Source organism: Suricata suricatta, chromosome 6 (assembly GCF_006229205.1).
Source record: "Suricata suricatta isolate VVHF042 chromosome 6, meerkat_22Aug2017_6uvM2_HiC, whole genome shotgun sequence".
Taxonomy (NCBI): domain Eukaryota; kingdom Metazoa; phylum Chordata; class Mammalia; order Carnivora; family Herpestidae; genus Suricata; species Suricata suricatta.
Window position 1 is genome coordinate 25,859,163 of NC_043705.1, and position 17,108 is coordinate 25,876,270.

Genomic DNA, 17,108 nt, shown 5'->3' on the forward strand with positions numbered 1-17,108 from the left:
GGGAGGCTAGTGGACTGACTCAGTGAGGCAGCCACCATCAAGGCTTACATCCTCAGGTTTCTGTTATTTCTTTCGTTTAGCCAGTGAGCTACCATGAAGTGCCTATTACACTGAAGCCTGTACTCTCTTTGAAAACAGAGATTGTAGCACCTAATGTAATATTCTCTGGAATTGTTACTGCCAATAACTTTATTGCTGAAACCAAATAGCTGCACCTTCTTACTGTTAGAAAAGCATGAGGTCTGAGTCATGTAAAAAGGTTTAAGTGCAAAATAAAATTAAAAGGTCAGTCGGTCATTCACTATAATTTATTGAATGTTCAGTTGGCTATGATGGGAGGAAGGAGCTCGGTGGTGGTAGTGGACAAAGATTCTAATTTAGAGGAAACTCTTAGGAGCCACCAAGTATATAAATGATTTTTGGATATTATATTTGATATCAACAGTTACATAATTCTCTATGATCCAATAGAATTTTTAATATAGAGTTGACTTGTTCTTTATTTTTCGCATCAAAATAAGGGAGATAGATATAGTAAACTATTGGTTATAAATATGTACTGCTGAATTGCACATGAGTAGGACTCTGCATGAGAAACATGCTTCTAGAGGCACATGGGTGGCTCAGTTGGTTAGGTGTCCAGCTTTTGATCTTGGGTTCGTGAATTGAAGCCGTGTGTTGGGCTCCTCACTGTGTGTAAAGCCTACTTAAAAAAAAAGAAAGAAAGATTAGTTAGTGGATTTCCAGAAAAAAAATTTGTGCTAGGACCCCATATCTTGTCTCTGCCCTCATTAGAGATTTGACTGTAGGTCTTCTTTAACTGCAGGATGTGATGCAACAGGCCACCAATGCAATTCTCAGAGGGGGCACCATCCTGGCTCCCACTGTGTCTGCAAAAACCATTGCAGAGCAGCTTGCTGAAAAGATCAATGCTAAGCTCAATTATGTGCCTTTGGAGAAACAAGAAGAGGAGAGACAGGATGGTGGACAGAATGAATCTTTCAAGAGATATGAAGAAGAATTAGAGATCAATGACTTCCCACAGGCAAGTAACAGTTTAAACGTTTTTTAAATCGTGGAGTGAAAATTCTTAAGGAGCAAAAAATACCTTGTTTAAAACTCTTGAACATTTTAATAGTTACCTTACTTTTTTATCTAGATGAGGGAGACAATAGGAATTTTATTTTTATGAGTATATTCTAGGTACATGAGGATCTAAATGAATTGATGTGAAGGTGTTAATTATCTTAATATTTTTAATATTGACCATAATATTATTTAGCCAGCATATTCTTTGTCGGTACACCTGGTTTTTATCCTGTTGTGAAGTGATTTTATTTCCCCTGCCTTTTCTTTCATAGACTGCTAGGTGGAAAGTTACCTCTAAGGAAGCTCTGCAGAGAATCAGTGAATATTCTGAAGCTGCAATTACAATCAGAGGAACATATTTCCCACCTGGCAAAGAACCTAAAGAAGGAGAGCGGAAAATTTACTTGGCAATTGAAAGTATGTATCATTGGTTCTTGAAATTCCAATCTTGAGTTAGGTCACAGTTGATTATAGATATAATAGGCACAGAGAGAATGTTAGGTCAGTTCTAGGGAGGCTAAAAGTAAAGAACATGTATAGAAAAAAATAGTTTTGGGGCACCTGGGTGGCTCAGTTGGTTAGGCGTCTGGTTCTTTAAATTGGCTCAGGTCACAATCTCATGGTTTGTGAGTATAAGTCCCATATCTAGCTCTCTGCTAATCATGCAGAACCTGCTTGGGATTCTCTCTCTCCCCCTCTCTTCCTGCCTCTCCCCAGCTTGTTGGCTTGCGCTCTGTCTCTTTCTCTTTCTCTTTCTCTTTCTCTTTCTCTTTCTCTTTCTCTTTCTCTTTCTCTTTCTCTCTTAAAATAAATGATATGAAACTGAAACTATTCATATATCATTTAAGGTCTTTATTTAGAAATTCAGTACATATAAGGGTGCCTGGGTAGCTCACTTGGTTAAGCCGTCAACTTTGGCTCAGTTCAGCTCAGGTCAAGATCTCATGGTTCATGAGTTGAAGCCCCACATCAGGCTCTGCAATGACAGCATGGAGCCTGCTTCTAGTCCTCTGTCTTCCTCTCTCTCTCTGCCCCTCCCCTGCTCATACTCGGTCTCTCTCTCTCTCTCTCTCAGAATAAATAAACATTAAAAAAACCCACTTAAAAATAAATAAAGAAATTCATTACATACAGAAAGGTGATTTCTTCATTTCTGATGATTCAGTCAGATTTGAAAACCATGCTAAAAGAAAACAAGTATTTTAAGGACTGCTCTGTTCATACTTCTAATAAAGTAGAACATTTTGGCTAGATTTAGATTAGTTTAGATTAGAAAGTAAATCCATATATTAGTCCATTTAATGAATATTTATCCAAGCAAATGTTCCCTCTGAAATTATGCCCATAGTCCTTGCATATCTTTTAAAAAATAAGATGACAATTAATACTGTAACACAGTGTGTAAATAATGTATTATTTAAGGGCAATCAGATTTGCTTTTTAACTTCATTTCATTCATTCATTCATTAGTTTAGAAGATTGTTTCCATTTTGATCTTTTTTCTCTAATGTATTACTCCACTGCATAGTAGGACAACTTGCTTCCTTTCCTTTATATTTAATCTGAACATCTTTGTAACAGACTTACAAGTGTAGACAAGGCAGATCCACTTCATCTCTTTAATGAACTAAGTATTTGTTGAATACTGTTGTTGGAGCTGTGGAGAGGCTTATTGGGGGTGTTCTGTAAGCTGGAAGTCTGCCTCCCTTGTGCTTTACGTGGCTTTGGTGGCCGCAGAGGAGCCGCTCTCCCGTGGTGCACACTCTCAGGCACCAGCCTCGTGCCGTGAGGCTTACCCCTCCCTTCTGACAAAGAAGCCTTACCTTGTCCCACTTCACCACTCTCTAGCTCTACCTGTTGTTTCTTCACAGCACTCCTCACATGGAAATTGTAGTGTGCTTTTACTTGTTTGTGCCTCCCCTCCTAGAGTTCTGTGAATGCAGTGGCTTTGACATCTGCTCTATTCTCAGAGCACATGGTGAACACTTAATAAAGTTTCTGAGCTATGCATCTGATGAAGCCCTGTAGCTGCTTGTCTTCAGGATACAAGTATTATCTGACAGGCATATCCTCTATTTGATCTCTTTAAAGCTGTACTGTCTGATAGAACTCTCTGTGATGACTATGGAGTGCTTGAAATATGGCCAGTGTGAGTGAAATTTGTAAATTTCATTTAATTTTTATTATAAAATTTTAAAGGAATTCATGTTTGATTTTTTTTTTTTTAGAATTAAATTATTTTTTTAGTAATCTCTATGCCCAGCCTGAGGCTCAAACTCATGACCCTGAGATCAGGAGGCACATGCTCTACCAAGTGAGCCAGCCAAGTCCCCCAATTTTTATTTAGTTAAAATGGAAATAGCCACATACATGGCTGGTGCCTACTTTAATGGATAGCTCGGCTCTATAGTTTGTTGTTGGAAAGATCAATGGAAAGTATTTAGATCTAGTGAAAGTATATTGTAAATAAGGTTTAGCACTAGTTAATTTGTTGTTACATTTTGCCTTTTCTTTGATTTTGTGAAGACTTATAATTTAGGTAAGTTCTTTACTGAATTTAATGTACAGAAGATTTCTTTATATATTAGGACTTGATTCTTTCCTGCGAAACAAAGAATTCCACAAACGTGACTGAAAGTTAATTAGTGCTTTGCCAATTTAGTCACTTTCCTTTGAATTGGTGACCTCAGGTGGTTTTGTGTGGCATTTTAGCATAAAAACCACAAGAACAGAAACACATGTGCAGTGTGTATTCCGTCTACCCCTAAGTAGAAGTTGTTTCCTGGCCAGAAGTCTGAGATGGGGTCAGAGTAAGTAAAAGCACTGAAAAGTGCTATTGCCAGGATTCTGCTGATCATTTTCTTTTCCTTTAGTAAGGGATTGCCTGGTTCCTATAAACTTTTGATGAGTTTCCAAAGTTATGATATAATTGATTTCAAGTATTTTCAAGTTTATTCACTTTTTTGTGGACAGACAGGCTTTTGGAGTTCCAGGCTCTACCATTTTCACTGCTGCACTGTCACTTTTGGACTTTTTTATGTTTATTTATTTTTTTTTTTGGAGGGGAGGGAAGGGGGGGAGAGGAAGACCGAATCAAAAGTGGACTCTGCGCTGACAGTAGAGAGCCTGACGTGGAGCTAGAACTCAGGAACTGAGATCATGACCTGAGCCAAAGATGGGTATTTTAACCAACTGAGCTCCCCAGGTGCCCCTCACTTTTGGACTTAAAAAATCTTTCTTCTTAATGTTTATTTGTTTTTGAGACAGAGAGAGAGAGACAGAGAGAGACAGCGCACGTGGGGAGGGAGCTGAGAGGGAGGGAGACACAGAATCCAAAGCAGGCTTCCCCTCTGAGCTGTCAGCACAGAGCCTGACGTGGGGCTCAAACTCACCTACTGTGAGATCATGCCCTCAGCCAAAGTCAGATGCTTAACCAACTGAGCCACCCTGGTGCCCTTGGACTTTTTAAAGTTAATGATGAATTGTAGCAAAGGTGAAAGTCAATTCACAGCCTTTATATATTCCATGTTATTGCTGTTCTGCCATTATGTCATATGTATTTTAAAATGCATGCATATTTAAGGTTCATGCATGTTTTAAAATGGTATACAAAGGGTGCAGATCTAGAGCTCAGCAAACTGCCGAGTTTTTTGTTTGTGATAGTGACTTCGATTTGTTTTTGTTTGTGATAGAGACTTTGATTAAGTCAGGTTTTAAATGGCATCCTTTTATGTATCCTGAAAGACTTTCAGTCTGCCAGTGACTGCGTTTGTAAGTCATGTGACACTCCTCCTTATTGTATAGTAAAATAGGGGGTGCTGGCACATAGATCTTCAAGGAGAGAAAATTACATTGACATCTTTATGCACTTGTAACTGGACAGGTCTCCCCTACCACTAGGTCATACAGGATGGAGACAGTGTCATCCAGTGGAATCTGATGATAAAATTTTTAGTACACATGGATTCTCAGCATGAATATCATGGTGTCATTTAAGCAAAATCAATACTTTTAAATGTCTGCCTTATAAAGAGGGAAAAGAGACATGACTTTTGAAAAAGGATCCTCTGTAATTTTTTAATTTAAAGATAATTATCTTTGTTTAGCATAATTTATATATCAAGATTTATTTTACATGGAACTTTATCAGAACATACCTCCTCTCCTGCCAAGTGAAGTGAGAAGCCCACAGCTGCTTCTTGACTTTTCCATCTACCTAGAATGGTTCTTGGAATTTCCCCCTGCTGTCAGCTTATACTTAGGAAATAATATCTAATTTTTATCATTTAAACTAGCTTCTTTTTCTCTAACAAAAAGATAATCTTATCAAAAATGAATCTTAAGGGGCACCTGGGTGGCTCGGTCGGTTGAGCTTCTGGGTTTGGCTCGAGTCATGATCTCATGATTTGTGGGTTCGAGCCCCATGTTGGGCTCTGTGCTGACAGCTTGGAGCCTGGAGCCTGCTTTAGATTCTGTGCTCCCTCTCTCTCTCTGCCCCTCCCCTGCTCATGCTCAGTTTCTCTGTCTCAATAATAAGCAAACATAAAAATTTTTAAAAAATGAATCTTAAGAATTCTAGAGCCATAGTGATGTTAAGAACTAGGTATTAGTTAATTAAAATGATCCAAAGCTTTGAGATTTTCATAGATGATTAGTTTTTTAAAGGATCTTTTAGGTTTTGAAACTCCAGCCAAATCATCTGAACTCTAATAGGGTGAAAACAGGTGTTGGAAGGAGCCTAGTGTCATCTGTTTCTAGTTCTGTAATTGGAGGGACCATATTGCCTGGCTCCTTGGGGGCTCTCTGTGGCTCAGCAGTTCCAGGCCTCCCACCAGGCGGCGGGAAGGAGAACAGGAAGGACTTATGTGCCTGGCCATCCTGTATAATTTATAGCCTGTTTTGTGACCCTCTCTTTTTACTAGTGGAGAATCCCTTAAAAGCAGCCAGAGTTGTTTTAGGACCAATGAAAGGAAATGCCTCTTTTCCATGGCAGCTTATAAACATATGTAACTTATTACCTAAAGAAGCTTTATAAGTCAAAGCTTTAAACTGGTCAAAATGGGTCAGGCTCTAACGAAAGAAGGGAAATTACTCTTCTACTTGGATTTAGGTCAGAGTGTCATTTTCTTTCTTTTTCAAACAAACTAGACTATCAACAAGCTTCACGGTAACCATCCCAAGTAGCATACATTTCTCCTGAATTTCATTTTGGTTATAATTTTCAGTCTGGCTTCACTCTTGATTCTACCCTCTTGTTCACTTTCATCCAATTCTCTTCTCGTCAGGCACCCACAGCTTTAAAATGTGTGGTTGCTGGGTGCCTGGGTGGCTCAGTTGGTTAATCTTCAGACTCCTAACGTTGGGTCAGGTCATGATCTCACTGTTTGTGGTTTCAAGACTGCTGACAGCAGAGCCTGCCTGAGATTCTCCCTCTCTCTCTTTTTCTCTCTCTGCCCTTCCTCTGCTCACCAAAAAAAAAAAAATTGTGGTTGTTGGCTGGTGAAGGTGTAGGATTTAGATTAGATATGCTGCTGTGACTTCACAGCCATACTCCTGGCTCTTTGTGTTGTTAACCTGTTTCTTCTTGCTTCTCCTTTTCCTCTTTGTTCTCCTCTCTTCCTCCCCTTCCCTTTCTTCCTCACTTGCCTGACCTACTCCCTGTACTCTCTTGGGTCAGAAAGGTCATTCATGGAGCTCAGTCAGGTGGGTCAGTTAAGCATCTGAGTTGACTCAGGTCATGATCTCGGGTTTATGAATTTGAGTCCCACACTGGGGTCTGTGCTTTCAGCACAAAGCTTGCTTCAGATGTTCTGTCTCCCTCTCTCTGCCCCTCTTGCACTCACGCGCGTTCTTTCTCTCTCTCCAAAGTAAATAAACATTTTTTTAAAAAAGATTCCCATCTAGTAAGGGAATTCTTTCCTCATTTGGTTTTCTTTTTTTTTTTTTAAGGGTTATTTTGAGAGGTGTGTGCCTGCACGCATGCGAGCAGGGAAGGACCACAGAGCGAGAGAGAATCCCAAGCAGGCTTCACACTTGGAGTGGATTCTGATATCGAGCCCAATGTGGGGCTCAATCCCTCCACCATGAAATCATGACCTGAGCCCGTATCAGCAGTTGGGCACTTTAACCAATGGCATTCAGGCACCCCAGGAAACTGGTTTTCTTACATGGAATGATAAATATATAGTCCTCTACATTGCAACCCTAGTTCTCCTTATATTCTTGTAACATTTCACTCCTAGTTATTAGGTTCTAGTCTATTTCTTTGGTCCAGCTCTTTTTTCTTAAGTTTTTAAAAATATGTTTATTTATTTTTGGGGTGCCTGGGTGGCTCAGTCAGTTGAGCATCTGGTTTCAGCTCAGGTCATGATCTCGCTGCTCACAGGTTCAAGCCCCACATTAGGCTCTACTGAGAGCTCAGGGTATGGAGCCTGCTTCAGATTCTGTGTCTCCTTTTCTCTCTCTCCCCTCTCCCCCACTCATGCTCTGTCACTGTCTCTCTCAAAAATAAAATTTTTAATATTTATTTATTTTTGAGAGAGAGTGAGTGCTAGCAAGGTAGGGATAGAAAAAGGGGGAGACACAGAATCCAAAACAGGCTCCAGGCTCCAAGCTGTCAGCGCAGAGCCTGACATGAGGCTATAACTCACAAACTGTCAGATCATGACCTGAGCTGAAGTCAGATGCTTGACCCACTGAACCACCAAGATGCCCCTAGTTCAGCTCTTTCATTTTTATCATTGTGCACTGTACTCCCTATCTAGACTTGATTGCTCCCTGGCGTTGTCCCATGGCTGCAGATCCCTTCACACTACCCTAGATGGCTCTCTCATCTTTGTCTCTCTTTTACTTCTCATCCATAATTCCACTGTCCTTATTGACACATGCAGCAGGATGTCACATTAGCACCCCAACTACAGCAATCTCAGAATTGAATTTCATCCTCTGTCACTGCTGATAATACCTGTTTTTTCCTCTCGAATTCGGTATCTTGTTTATTATTTCGTGCTTTATTTGTTCCTCAACTCTTAGCCACTTAACTCTGCCTAGAGAAGTGAGGGAAAGATTTTTGTAAGGAGTAATATTTAGAACTCATTCTAATAAAGTATGTCCTATCTTCTCTCTCTGTTATACTATCTCTACCAGTTTGTTTTTCTATTAGTCTACAGGTTCATGAAGAGCATGGATAAGTTTATTATAAAATACATCTCTCACGCTATATCATACATGGCAGTTGCTTAATATTTCTTGAAGTAACTATATGAATGAGGGTCTCCAGATTGCCTCATCCTCTTGGCTATGTTGCTGTGTTCTTTAACACTCTTTTCCAACTGTTTTATACTTCTTACTCTTCAGTAACTAAGCATGCCTTTCTTAATCTATACCATTACCCATATGGCCCATATGGCAAAGTAATCCATGTCATCACTTCTCCTTAAACTTGGCCAGTCTCCACCACGGAATATAATAAATGTCCACTAAATGTTTGTTAAATAAATAAACCATGGAGTTTTTGTTTCTCTAACTTTTTTTAAGTCTCTTTTGGACAAACTGCTAATCATCTCTTCTTTGCCTTTATTAATCATAGCAAGAACTCTTAACACTACACATAATGTGATCCCAGTGTTTACATTTGAAACTCTAAGAGTAATCTGAATAATAAGCATTCATTATATAATGTGAATGATGTTCCACCAGGTATTGAAAGACTATCTTGGCAGGCAGTACAGTGTTTCTGAAAGTCACTTACAGTATTTCTTGCTGGATCTCCATGACATGGATAAACATCCAGTGTAATTCTAGTAATATGAATAATGTTTTCTGCTTACTTACCAGGTGCCAATGAACTGGCTGTGCAGAAAGCAAAGGCTGAAATCACCCGACTTATAAAAGAAGAACTGATTCGGCTGGTGAGTGAAAACCTCGAGGAATTAATTGTTTGAATAAATATTATTATTGAACTATTATATGAATACAGAAAGTATACAAATTGTAAACATAAAGCTTGGTGAATTTTCACAAAGGAAGCATATTGATGTGATAACTACCCAGATCAAGAAACACAGTTCCATGCCAGCATACCAGAGGCCCCCTGGTGTCCCTCCTGTCACCATTCATCAGTATTCTGACTTTTAACATGGTTGATTAGTTGCACCTGTATTTGAACTCCATCTAAGAGCGATCAACTGCTATGTACATTTTTGTATCTAATTTCGTTCACTCACCATTACTTTAAGGAAATCCATGTTGTTGCATGTAGGAGTAATTCATTCTCTTTCATGGCTATGTAATATTTAATTTTTGAATATACCCACAATTTATATTTTGGACTTTGAGGTTATTTTACTTTTTTGTTGTTAGGGATAATTTCTATGGACATTTTTTCATGTCTCTTTTGTACATAGTAGTATGGTTTTCTCTTGAGATTATACCTTGGAATAGAATTGCTAATTATAGTGTTGTGTAGTTTAGCTTTAAGTGTTGCTAAATAATTTTCCAAAGTGCTTATGCCTTGGGAAATGATGCATCCTTTTATAGACCACCTTCTCAAAGGAGGCAGACACATCCCTGTGCCATCAGTGCTGGTTGAAGCTTATAAACTCCCTGTAACATGTACATTGGGCAAGGGCCCTTTGACAGGAAACTTTATCAGTTTTCTATGAATGTGTGGTTTTTAAAAATTTTTTTGTATACATATATTTTTGTTTTTCTTGAGAAATAGAGTAAGACGGAACATAGCTCGGAGGGTCAGAGAGAGAAGGAGACACAGAATCTGAGACAGGTTCCAGGCTCTGAGCTGTCAGCACAGAGCCTGACGTAGGGCTCAATCCCATGAACCATGAGATCATGACCTGAGCCGAGGTCGGACACTTAACCAACTGAGCCACCCAGGCGCCCCTACGAATGTGTTTTTGAGGAGTTTTCTAAAATTCCCCTTACAGAACTTTCTTTGGGGGAATAAAAAGTTTAAAGAATAGAAGATACATAAAACAAGAGGGGAGAAGGAAAACAACCTTTAATCAAATGCCCTTAAGACTGTTTCACCAAGGAGTGATAGAAAAAGAACCCGGATGCCACCACCAGTAAGTCGGTTCAAAACAGTTGTCAGAGGGCAGTGAAGTGAACACAGACTGACTGGATATTGAAGAGTTTTTTTCTTCCTCAGTATAAGAATATTAGTAATTTCTGTTTTAAATATCTGATACTTTCTTAAGTTTGTGAAGGAAAAATTTTTGACATGTTTTTCTTTTTTTATTCTTTGCTTTTTTTGACCATTTATATTTTATTTTCTCTTGTAGCAAAATTCATACCAACCAACAAATAAAGGAAGATACAAAGTCTTATAAAACATTTGGAAAAACTTTTTACCTGTGCTGGTCTGTGATACATGTGGCAGTTGTCTGCAGTTTACAATGTATTGTAAATTAAGATTTTTAAAATTCTGTCTTGCTGATTTTTTTAAATACATCAAACCAGTATTTGCTAAAGAAGTCTTCTTTCAGTAAGTACCACCAGAATTATCAAACAATATTTAAAGCAGGCCTGTTGTCAGAGTATGTTGCCCTTTAATGTAGCATTTAAGTATGAATATTTTAAATATCTGGATAAGATCCCAGAAGTTTAAAGAAATGGAAATATTTGGACTTCTTATCTGCGTAATAAAGTACACAAGTCACTCGGGGTCTATTCACTGTATCCTTTTGAAATGAAATTGTGATCTTCTCAGAAAAGGTAAATTCTCTAATTTTTTCCCCTCCTTCCCCCATCCCCTCCCACCGGCTCTTGAGCTTAAATTACTTGATTCAGTGGAACAGTATGAACTGGATTTAAGAATGTTATAATAGAATTTTTACAAAATGTTTCGGAGTTTTTGTTTCAGTTTTTATCATTGTAAATGGGCAGTAGTTGGACTGCTTTTCAGTTTTGTAAAATTAAAGATTTGTAGTATAAGAGTTTTTTGCATTTCTTTATACTGCAAAGAGTTTTAGTATTTATCACTTCTAGGTTCTTCTCACAGGTTCTAGCTCTATGACTAGCTACTAACTCTTTTTTAATCTTCCTTAAAAGAATGTGATTTGTAGCTTATAAATATTGTTTTCTTTTCCCTCAAAAACTGTTCGTTTATACATTTGTACATATAAACATGCTACTAATTTTAATCCACATTTTCTTCAGGATTATTGAATAGGTTGTGAATTTTCTTCCTTAAAAATTTTCAAGCATAATGGTACCTGTGTTATAGACTTAAGATTTAAGCATTTCAGTGAAATTTAGTTCACAAGGAGTCATAAATTATATTTTTGACTCATCAGATATCTTTCTAATTTAACTTGTTATAATCAGATCACCCAATATTCCTTTCAAGACTCCTAGTGTATTAGAACTTCGTATTGTCACTTTTTGGAAAAAAAAATTTCAGAAATTAAATAGATAGCTATATTTCTTAAACGAAGAGACAGAAGTTTCTGAATATTGAGTTTAAAAAAAAATACTGAAATCATTTTAATAGTATGTTAAGTGGTTAAAATGATAAGAAATATCAATCATTTCTTCAATATAAAGTTTGCTTACTGAAAAATTAAGATAGATATCACGGAAATATTCTTGAGTCCCTTGCATATCTACTTTCTTTCTTAGAAGAGAAAAACAGACAAAACACCTATAACAAGAGAACCAAATAAACCATTTATTCTAAAATGCAGGCATCTTGGGCTCCTTTTCACCCCTCAGTTTATTTATTTGCTTATTTTTATTACCTAGTGATAGTGTATTTCTTTTGATAGAATATGTGGCATTCTCATGTTGGTGACAATTGGTGCTCCCTTCAGCCTGTTGGATCACTTTGAGATTCAGAGTTTTACATCATTTTAGCATTACTATCTTTATGTTTGTATATCTAGTTGTAACAAACCACTGATAGTATTTTGTCCTAAAGTGTAACCCATTTCTCTGTTACTACAGGTTTTAGTGTCACACTGACTCTTTGATTTTTAAAATTTGAATGATGTACAGACTAATTTGTTTTTTTAACTGCAATATCAATATTTGCTCATGTTTTCTAAATTCCTTATAAAATAAAGTTAATTAAACTGCACTTCCCTAAAATGATCTCTGCTGAAATGTTTTATGCTGTTTTTCTAATTTTGTTTACATTGGTAGGCATGTGAGAGAAGTATTGTATTCTCTGTACCTAGCAACTCAGGTACCTAGCAACCCACAACATACAGCTCTCTTCATAATTACCTTCCTGAAGAAGTCTCTCAGGCTGTGTTTGTATTTGGCATAAGATACATAGGTATAGGTAAAATGATAGTTCATGTGCCAGTTGGCATTTTGTCACAGTGACACTTAACAAATGGAAGTAGAGGATGAAACAGTGATGGTTAAGTTCTCTCCCAGTCCTTCTAGACAGCTTATTGTTCGGTGTAACCCGTCTTACCAGCCTTGTCGGCGTGCCAGTGTGTTTGGCTGCTGACACAGTGCACTGGAGACTGTAGTCCTTCTTTTGAGGCAGGCAGCCCTACATGTGAGGAGGTTGTTGTTTGTGCAGAACCAGCTTTTGAGTACCTGTAAACAGCTATGGGAGTGGCTTCTAAATAGCATATCAGCACCTTAAGGATCCCAAGCTAGAAAAAGCCTCCAGAGTTGTAACTCGGAGCTGTTTTTTCCCTGTGTGCCTTCTTTTCCTTTATAAAACCATCAGCTAAGGTCCTTTAGTGACAGATAACATAATGCTTAAGATAGGAGCAGGGGGGAATCGTAGTTGAATTCTAGGGTAAAACGCTACACTTTGTTTAGTGAAATTATTACTGTTTTGGCACTTTGTAGATAACAGATGCTAATAAGCATTTTTATAATGTTTGTTTATTTTTGAGAGAGCTCAAGTGTCTGGGGGGGGCGTCGCGTACAGAGGATCCAAAGTAGACAAGCTCTGCGCTGACAGGCTGCCTGCACCTAGCCCATTGTGGGGCTCTAACTCTAGAACCACGAGATGATGACCTGAGCTGAAGTTGAGATGCTCAGCTCAGCCACCTAGGTGCCTTTGTATGCTAATAAGCTCTTATAGCAGGAAAGAATTCTAAGTAACGTAGTCCAGTGTGATCCTTGAGATCTTATGCTTCCTCTTATATTTGCATCTGAAGCTCCCATTTCTTCAGTTTGGTACATAGTTTCATGTAAGAATTGGAATCTACTGAGATTTTCTCATGCCTTCTGCTTCTAGCATTGTAGAGCTGAAGTTAAGCTTTAAAAACGATGGGTGTGGGGTCCCTGAGTGGCTCAGTTGGTTAAGCGCCAGACTTTGGCTCTGGTCATGATCTCACTGCTCATAACTTCAAGCCCTGCATTGGGCTCTGCTGACAGCTCAGAGCCTGGAGCCTGTTTCAGATTCTATGTCTCCCTTTCTCTCTCTGCCTCTCCCCTGCTCATGCTCTGTCTCTCTCTCAAAAACAAATAAACATTAAAAAGAGATGGGTATGTTGGCACCTGGGTAGTTCAGACGATTAAGTGTCAGACTTTGGCTCTGGTCGTGATCTCACTGCTCATGAGTTCAAGTCCGGCATCAAGCTCTGTGCTGACAGCTCAGATCCTGGAGCCTGCTTCAGACTCTTTCTCCATCTTTCTGCTCCTCTCCTGCTCACGGTCCATCTGTCTCTCTGTCTGTCTTTCTCTCTCTAACATAAAATTTTAAAGAAACAGTAAAAAAAAAAAGTTCTTAAAGAGAAAGAGTGAGTGAATGAATATATGTGGAGAGGTAGATGGGATGTCTTAGCTTTCTGTTCAGTTTAGGTGATGAAATCATCAGAAAATTTTAATAAAATCTCACTGGAGTTGGACGTTTAGCCTGGGTATATAATCAACATCTTACTGCTTAATATGCTCCATATGTTATGTTCTTAGGAAAGCTCTCCAGAGCTAAAGATGGTTATATTTCCCTTACTAGGTAAAGAAGATTGCCTGGTGTTACCAACTTTAGGTATTTGAAGGTCTTCTCCACCCTGCCCTTATCAACTTAGAATTTCCCTCAGGTAGGAATCTAGGTAGAAATGTGTAGAAAAATTGCAAACATTTTCTTGCAAAATCCCTACAATATCAGCGGTCTCACTATTAAAGTACCTTCTGGCCTAGCTGGCATTTTTGTATGTGTAAGTGCATACTGTCAAATCACTTGACTGGAGAAGAATTTACCCTTTTTTCCCCCCCAAAGATTAGATTTTTAAGTAATCTCTACACTCAACATAGGGCTTGAATTCACAATTCCGAGATCAAGAGTTGTATGCCCCACCAACTGAGCCAGCCAAGCGCCCTGAGGAATTTACTTTTGATTATTTTTCTTAACCTTACTCTCTTCCAAATATGGCTTCAGCTTATAGGACTTCATGATTTTGAAGCTGTAGCCTTTAAAAAGAAATTCTAATTTTGTATTAACCTTGGACAGAGAAGGAAAAGTTTGAAATAAGAAAATAATAAAGTTTTAACCCTTTTAGGAAACTGGAGCTCAGTTACTCTCTGAGATATTATTAGAGGACTACTGTAAAAGCTAGAGTTTCAGAAGGAAAAAGTTCCTAACTGATAGTCCATGGTTTGAATATTAGACTCTCTTCAGTTTTGCCTATGATGGAAAAAAGACTATGTGAAGATTCAGTATGAAACAATGGCTCTTTGTCCACAGAAAAAGCATATCATTTTAACTTCACACTTGGTAATAGATGGAGTTTTAGCAGCTTATCAACTCCAGGCACTTTTTAGCAGCCTTCGATACTCAAGTATCCATGGCCTTTATTTCTGAATTCCTAGCAGGCTCTCAGGTATGGGGGTCCAGCAAGTCAAGAATACTTGAAAGCAGTATTTTCTCTCCTTGCCTTTGCCTGACAGAGTCTTCTGGAAGCTCAGACTCCCAGAACCGTATTGTAAATTTTTGCAAAATGAGTCCTCCCTATCCCCTAAGCCAGCCCAGGGCCCAAGTCTCCAATTTGGGAAGCTCAGTGAAAGAGCAGGGGAGTGAAAGCCTGGGAGCTTCAAAGACAGCACAAGTCCTAAATTTCTAGGGGTCTAGTGCTGCTCTTTACGTGTGCCTAGGGTGGTAGGATTCTGTGATTCATATTAAAGTTTGAAAACTACTGAAAATGTTCACTTTGTTTTGCTCATGGATTTTGACTTCGGTCTCCAAAGCAGGACATATATTTGGAAAGCAGGAAGAGAATACTAAGGCTATTGGTGTTTGGTTTTAAAAAATTTTTAGGGGCGCCTAGGTGGCTCAGTCGGTTGAGTGTCCGGCTTCAGCTCAGGTCATGATTGCACAGTTTGTGGGTTCAAGCCCCATGTCAGGCTCTGTGCTGACAGCTAGCTCAGAGCCTGGAGCCTGTCTTCAGATTCTGTGTCTCCCTCTCTTTCTGACCATCCCCGGCTCACACTGTCTCTCTTGCTCTCAAAAATAAATAAAACATTTTAAAAAATTAAAAAAAAATTTTTTAGTAGCTTTTATAATACATTGTCTCATGGGGTGCCTGGATGGCTCATTCATTTGAACGTCTGACTTTTGATTTTGGCTCAGGTCTTGATCTCACAGCTTGTGGGATCAAGGTCCTCATTGGGCTCTGTGCTAACAATGCAGAACCTGCTTGGGATTCTCCCTCTTTCTCTGCCTCTTCTTTACTAGGGCTCACTCTCTGAAAAGTAAACAAACTTAAAAAGTTTCATGACTTTTGTGTTTAAATACATTGGTTACAGTATTGGTACATATACATAATTATAAATAAACTTACTGTATTGGGGGTACTTGAACAACCTTTGGCTGTGGTTGCTTAAATGCTTTAAAATGTCTGCTTTTTCATACTGTAAATGGGATGTGAAAATACCCATCTCAGAGTTGTAAGCATGCGGTGAAATAGAACACTTAAGTTTTTAAAAAATGTTTATTTTTGAGAGAGCGAGTGTGTGTGTGTTTGTGTGTGTGTGTGTGTGTGTGTGTGTGTGAGAGAGAGAGAGAGAGAGAGAGAAAGAGAGCGAGAGCAGGGGAGGAGCAGAGAGAGGGGGAGACACAGAATCTGAAGCAGGCTCCGGGCCCCAGGCTCCGAGCTGTCAGCAGAGAGCCCGATGCCAGGCTCAAACCTACCAACTGTGAGATAAGGACCTGAGCTGAAGTCAGACACTTAACTGCCTGAGCCACCCCGGCGCCCCTCTCTAAATAGAACATTTAAGACATATAAAGATAGTGCCTGGCATTTGGTAAGCATTCCGTGTATTAGTACTATTATCTGTGATGGGTGAATGAGTGTGTGTTTTCTTATGCTCTCTTTCCAGAGTGCTATTCAGTACCGCTGTGAGCCATCTAGCTAGCAGGTACAGTCCGTGGCTACTGATAAACTGAAATCTATGAAGTGAGATTCGTTTTTCTATGCATATCTTTTAGTTTAAGTGAAAGTATTTAGGAACACTTGTTGGCCCGTTCATTGGTCTCTAGAGGCAGCTAGCTCCCAGCTCTAAACAAATACTCCTTTTATGGCTTTCCTTTTGTAAGTGTACAACTACCATTTACCATGCGAAAATCTTACTAGCTGGTGGTTTGTGTATGTGATGTGGCCTATCCCGGGCCAGGCTGAATGAAGGAATGAAGAATGTTGGATTGCATCCAAATTGTATTTCAAGGGTATATACTTTTGAAGAAAAAACGTTGAGAGCTAAGTTAAAGAGCGTGACATTTAAAGGTATGGTTTTCTTGCACATGAAGTGAAGATACATGACTCTGCTCTTGGAAGAAAACCCTCTACATTGAGGACTATTTGTACCACGTTTTATCTCTGTGTACTTTAGAACTTCATAATTTCTGGGATTATTCTCAAAATAACAGATGAGCACTTAACATATTTTGATTATCTGTTTGAATTTTTGCCTACCTCACCAGATTGTAAACTCCGTGAGGTCAGAGACCATATTAGTCCTATATCCCCAGGACCTTGCATTCAGTAAGTATATGCTGAGTTGACTAGTTGCTCATTCACAGTCATACAGCTAATACG

At 38.8% G+C, this 17,108-nt stretch overlaps 1 protein-coding gene across 1 annotated transcript in view; it reads left to right on the plus strand.

Moving 5' to 3' along the window:
- The window catches only part of DDX46 (DEAD-box helicase 46), a 69,340-nt gene extending 57,156 nt beyond the window's left edge, over nucleotides 1–12,184 (plus strand). Inside the window, exons 20-23 of the mRNA XM_029941936.1 lie at nucleotides 827–1,045; nucleotides 1,362–1,506; nucleotides 8,926–8,999; nucleotides 10,389–12,184. Of these exons, the coding sequence (XP_029797796.1) occupies nucleotides 827–1,045; nucleotides 1,362–1,506; nucleotides 8,926–8,999; nucleotides 10,389–10,436 (486 nt within the window). The 3' untranslated portion in view covers nucleotides 10,437–12,184. The remainder of the gene's footprint in view (nucleotides 1–826; nucleotides 1,046–1,361; nucleotides 1,507–8,925; nucleotides 9,000–10,388) is intronic.
- The last annotated feature ends 4,924 nt before the right edge of the window (nucleotides 12,185–17,108 follow it).